At 45.1% G+C, this 4,889-nt stretch overlaps 1 protein-coding gene across 1 annotated transcript; it reads left to right on the forward strand.

Annotated features, from left to right (window-relative positions):
• The first annotated feature begins 1,606 nt into the window (after positions 1-1,606).
• Positions 1,607-3,410, forward strand: LOC120645558 (probable indole-3-pyruvate monooxygenase YUCCA11). Its single transcript, XM_039922340.1, has 4 exons — positions 1,607-2,221; positions 2,644-2,877; positions 2,990-3,112; positions 3,237-3,410. The coding sequence occupies exons 1-4, from the start codon at positions 1,607-1,609 to the stop codon at positions 3,408-3,410; spliced, it is 1,146 nt and encodes a 381-aa protein (XP_039778274.1).
• Positions 3,411-4,889: the final 1,479 nt, after the last annotated feature.

A 4,889-nucleotide genomic window follows, 5' to 3' on the forward strand; every position in this document is an offset into this window, starting at 1 on the left:
AAGAAAGAGGGGAAAGGAAAGGGAAAACGGGCCCGCAGGAGAAGAAGGATAGGCTGGCGGACCAGAAAGAGAAAAGAAAAGGAGAAAAGAGAAAAAAAGAGTTTTACTTTGCCCAGAAAATAAGATAAACTCGTAGAAAATAGAAGAAAGGCTCAGAAATTTCAGAAAAATTCTGGGAGCTTTAGAAACTCGACCACAATCATACAAAAATAAAATATGCACCAGCATGAATGCAACAAATCAAATTAAAGCATATGGTGAGTTTTCAAAAGTGCAGAAATGATCCTTTTTGAAACTAGAAAATTATGAAACTAAGCTAGACTCTTCTAATGTGAAATTTAGGGTGTTACACAGGGCTACCAAAAAAATGGTATTAAAAGGAAATGTAATGATACACCTTTCAATGGTAAAAAAAATATGACTGTTGAGGCCACACCCTCGTCTTGCACCATTTCTCTGGTCGTCATTTTAGGTTTTTTTTTGAGATTACACAGTACAACTCAGATATTAATAAAGGATGCACACTCTAATTCTATGAATACACGCACGCAAATCTTACCCCTATGAGCATCTTTAAAGACTGATTCGGCAAATCATCGAGATTGATGAAGTCACCACGGGTGTGTCGCTGTCGACGAGAACATCGCCTACCACCGAAAGCACAATGTCAATAAATTCTAGAATATTTGTTCCTAAGGGGAGTCGAACCTAGAACCTGAGGTGCTACCGAAACTCTCATAACCACTAGGCTACATGCCCTCTGGCATGGTAATGTTCTTTCTAGATGAAGGTAAAAATTTATTTGGCTTTTGCATGAGTTGAGCACCAAACCAAGTTTGTCATAGGCTATTTGCAATATCTATCTTGCACAAATCTTCATGCCACAAAATTTGAATGTAAAACAGCATATTCTGAAAATGGAACATGAAAGGAAAGTTAATTTGTGTAAAACCAAATCTCTTCCCAAAAGGGTCCGTTCAAACGCTTTTTTGGCAACATTTTTGCCACACAGGATATATAAACGCATTCACACCTGGGAACATTCCAGATAAATTCGAAATTTCGCCATGTGAAACAGCTACTCTCTAGCCCAGTCTCTATCTGATCTCTCTGTTATTTTTCTTTTCCCAAACAGCAACGACATTTCCAAGCAGCAATTAACGAGTTCCATTCCGGGATAAATTTGAAATTTCACAATGTGAAACAGCTACCGTTTCAAGCAGCAACAATTTAACAGCTTCCCAAAAATACTTTAGCTATGCATAACCTACTGCTTCGTTTCCTCCCGTTGTGCGCGCGTTTGAACACACCCCCTGGCAGAAAAGAAAAACTCCAACTCTCGCGCGCCCGGCGGCCGGATAATGATGAATCTTTCCTAAACCCCCGGGGCAGTTAATAATTAGCAGAATCAAACGGATCTGTCCGGATTACCATGAAGCTGGTTGTCACTGGTGATTCATCCAGCACAACGGCGCGCGACGCCGTTTTATACTCCGATCGGTCGAGCACGACGCCGCCTTCCAACGCCCTGCCGATCGAGCAGCTAGCGCGTGCGCACTCCATCGTCTCGGCCGCCCCCAACAGACTCCCAGCGCCCGCGGCCGGAATGCAGGAGGAGGTGGTTGCGGTGATCGTCGGCGCCGGCCCGGCGGGGCTGGCCGCGGCGGCGTGCCTCGGCCGGCGCTCCGTCCCCTACCTCGTCGTCGAGCGCGAGGGATGCAGCGCGTCGCTGTGGCGCCGCCGCGCCTACGACCGCCTCAAGCTCCACCTGGCCAAGGAGTTCTGCGCGCTGCCGCACGCGCCGTTCCCGGACGGCACGCCGACCTACGTCCCCAAGCGGGAGTTCGTCGCGTACCTCGACGCCTACGCCGAGCGCTTCGGCGTCGAGCCCAGGTACTGCACGTCGGTCGAGTCGGCGGCGTACGACGAGGGCGCCGGCCGGTGGGTCGTCGCCGCGCGCGACACGGCGGCCGGCACCGAGATCCGGTACAAGGCGAGGTTCCTGGTCGTGGCCACCGGCGAGAACGGCGTGGGGAGCGTCCCGGAGATCCCCGGGATGGAGAGCTTCCCCGGGGAGGCTATCCATTCCTCGACCTACAGGTCTGGAGGAAGGTATGCTGGGCAGAGGGTGCTCGTGGTGGGCTCTGGCAACTCCGGGATGGAGATCGCCTATGATCTTGCAAACCACGGCGCCGACACCTCCATTGTTGTTCGTAGTCCGGTATGCATTTTTTTAAACTTCAATAATAATGTGTTAATTCATGTATATTTATCCCATCAGTGTAGTTGTATATAATATGGTTTTGTAGTAAATTACATATATAATTGTTTGTTTATTACGAATCTGTGTAGTTGTATAAACTCATACTAAATCTAATAGGGTGTTTGTGGAACTGAAAATTTGTGGATGCATGAGTTCCTATCCATCCATTTTCTTTTACATGCAGCCGGAGGGGAGTATATAACATGAATACTTACATGCGTCGACAAATATGACTATTCGAAAACTTGAGAAAAAAAATGAAATGGTAGAATTATTTATATTCTTCTATTTTGCATTGTTAAATTACATACTTGGAAGGAAAATTCGGTCTTTAATTTTATAATATTTCCTGATCCATTGATTTGTCATTTTGAGTGTAGGTACACATAATGACCAAGGGATTGATCCGTTTAGGAATTACATTGGTCCAACATGTACCAGTTACAATAGTGGATTGCCTTATTGTGAACATGGCCAATTTCATATTTGGGGACCTATCAAGGCATGGCATTGTGAGGCCTAAACCTGGCCCTCTCGCCCTCAAATCCAAAACTGGTAGATCATCTGTAGTTGATGTTGGGACAGTAGGATTAATCAAGAAGGGCATTATCAAGGTAAGAATATATACTATTATATTCCCTAAAAGTTGATCAAGGTTATTAGCATGCTACAAATAAATATACCAATTCGCATGAAGAGAAGTGGTGTAAACTATGTCTCTGCTAGGTGTTTGGCGGGATAACGAGGATCATTGGAAACAAAGTCGAATTCGAAGATGGGAATGAGAGTTCATTTGATGCTATCGTGTTTGCAACAGGCTACAAAACCACTGTGAATTTGTGGCTCAAGGTACGTATACAAATTAAGGGTCTGTTTCAATTTTCTCTCCTGTTATTCATTATCTCTTAATACAGCTGATGTGGCATATTTTGTCCTTACAAGTCGATTCCTTTTTTTTTATATGGTGGCACAGGATGACAAATGCATGCTGAACAATGATGGATTTCCTGAGAAGGATTATCCCAATCATTGGAAAGGTGAAAATGGCCTCTATTGCGCGGGTTTCGCGAGGAGAGGATTGGCTGGGATTTCCATGGATGCAAAGAATATCGCCGATGACATTACTGAAATTTTTTTCTCTGGTTGAGTCAGCTTAAGAGTGCATTTGGCACCGCTCCAAAGAGCCAGTGAAGCTTAAAGAAACAGATTCGTGTATGCATTATGGGGTGTCCACCTCCTGCTAAAGTGCCTTCCGGCTCGATCGTATTATACTGTAGTGTTGTTTCCAGATGAAACAAGTGTCAGGCATTAATCCTATATATGTTAGCCCTATGCAGTAGCCTTGCATGTACTAGTTCAGTTTGCAAGTACTAGCTTGGGTCCTGTTTGGAGCTGCTTTTGGGGATGCTTCTAATTGAAGAAAGGTCAGCAGCAAGTCGTTCACCCGATCGATCGAGCTCCTCGCGCGCGCCGGCACAGCAGCAGCCTCTGCCCAACCTCGGCGCCACGCCGAGCTCCTCCGTCCGACCCCGGCCCACACCGGCCCGAGCTTGTTCCAGTGCACCCGTCCCGGCGGACTTCAAGCGTCGATCGAAACCCAGCCGAGTCGCTATTCCGAATGGCTGCTGCTTGTAACGAAATGCCACCGAGAGTCGCGATTCCAGAAAACAACAAGCTAATGAAAAATGTGCTCAGACACGGTAGCGAAAAAAAGAACACAACAAGCTGAAGCAGACCCCTGTTACATGTCGTTATTCCTGAACTCTGATCGATCGTGGTGTCGCGCATCACGCGCACTCTATCGCTCATCGCGGCACGACCTCGCACTCGATCGACAACAGTGGCAGTCACGATGCGTGCACATCCAGCTCCAGTACGTCGACCGGCCTCCTCACCTCGTCACTGCTTCGATCAGTAGGAAGTGAGTAGCTAGCTTCTTGCATGCTCCCCCTCATGTTACGTAGTGAGTCGTTCAATGGCTTAATCCCTTGCTTGTTAGTCTTTTTAGCATGCTAGATTGTTAAGGTTCTAAACTTCTATGTCCATATATTTATTTTTCTCATAATTTAGGTGTTAGCATGTTGTCTAAGAAGCAATATTTCGGATGCTCAGAAAGAAAAATAAGAAGATCGGTTATATATACACGATATCTCGTTACTCTATTATTACATAAACATACATAGGGGCCGTTTGGATGTCAGCCATAAATCGCCACGCCAACTGTAATGGCGCCACAATCTGTGACAGAACAAAAGAGTGCCACAACCATGACGGAAATTTGTAACACCCTAAATTTCACTTTAGAAGTATCTAGCTTAATTTCATAATTTTCAGATTTCAAAAAAAAGTTTTGGAATAGTTAAAACAAATCATAGGCTCCAATTTGAATTGTTGCATTCATACTGGTGCATATTTCATTTTTGTATGATTGTGGTGGAGTTCTAGATGTTCCCAAAAATTTTCCAGAATTTTCTGGTGTTTAATTCTTTTTTCTATGATTTTATCTCATTTTCTAGGTAGAAAAAGACATTTTTCTCCTTCTTTATTTCTTTTCTCCTTCCTGGCCCACCGGCCACCTCTCTCTTCTCTCCATTTTTTTCTTTTTCACCGGCCCAACCTTTCTTCC

This window comes from Panicum virgatum, chromosome 8K (assembly GCF_016808335.1).
Source record: "Panicum virgatum strain AP13 chromosome 8K, P.virgatum_v5, whole genome shotgun sequence".
NCBI lineage: Eukaryota > Viridiplantae > Streptophyta > Magnoliopsida > Poales > Poaceae > Panicum > Panicum virgatum.

What these genes read in the sequence shown, in the direction of transcription:
- LOC120645558 (XM_039922340.1), top strand. Translation starts at nt 1,607, where the DNA reads ATGCAGGAGGAGGTGGTTGCGGTGATCGTCGGCGCCGGCCCGGCGGGG. An exon ending in CCATTGTTGTTCGTAGTCCG is followed by an intron (nt 2,222 to 2,643) that starts GTATGCATTTTT and finishes TTTTGAGTGTAG; the next exon opens with GTACACATAATGACCAAGGG. An exon ending in CTGTGAATTTGTGGCTCAAG is followed by an intron (nt 3,113 to 3,236) that starts GTACGTATACAA and finishes ATGGTGGCACAG; the next exon opens with GATGACAAATGCATGCTGAA.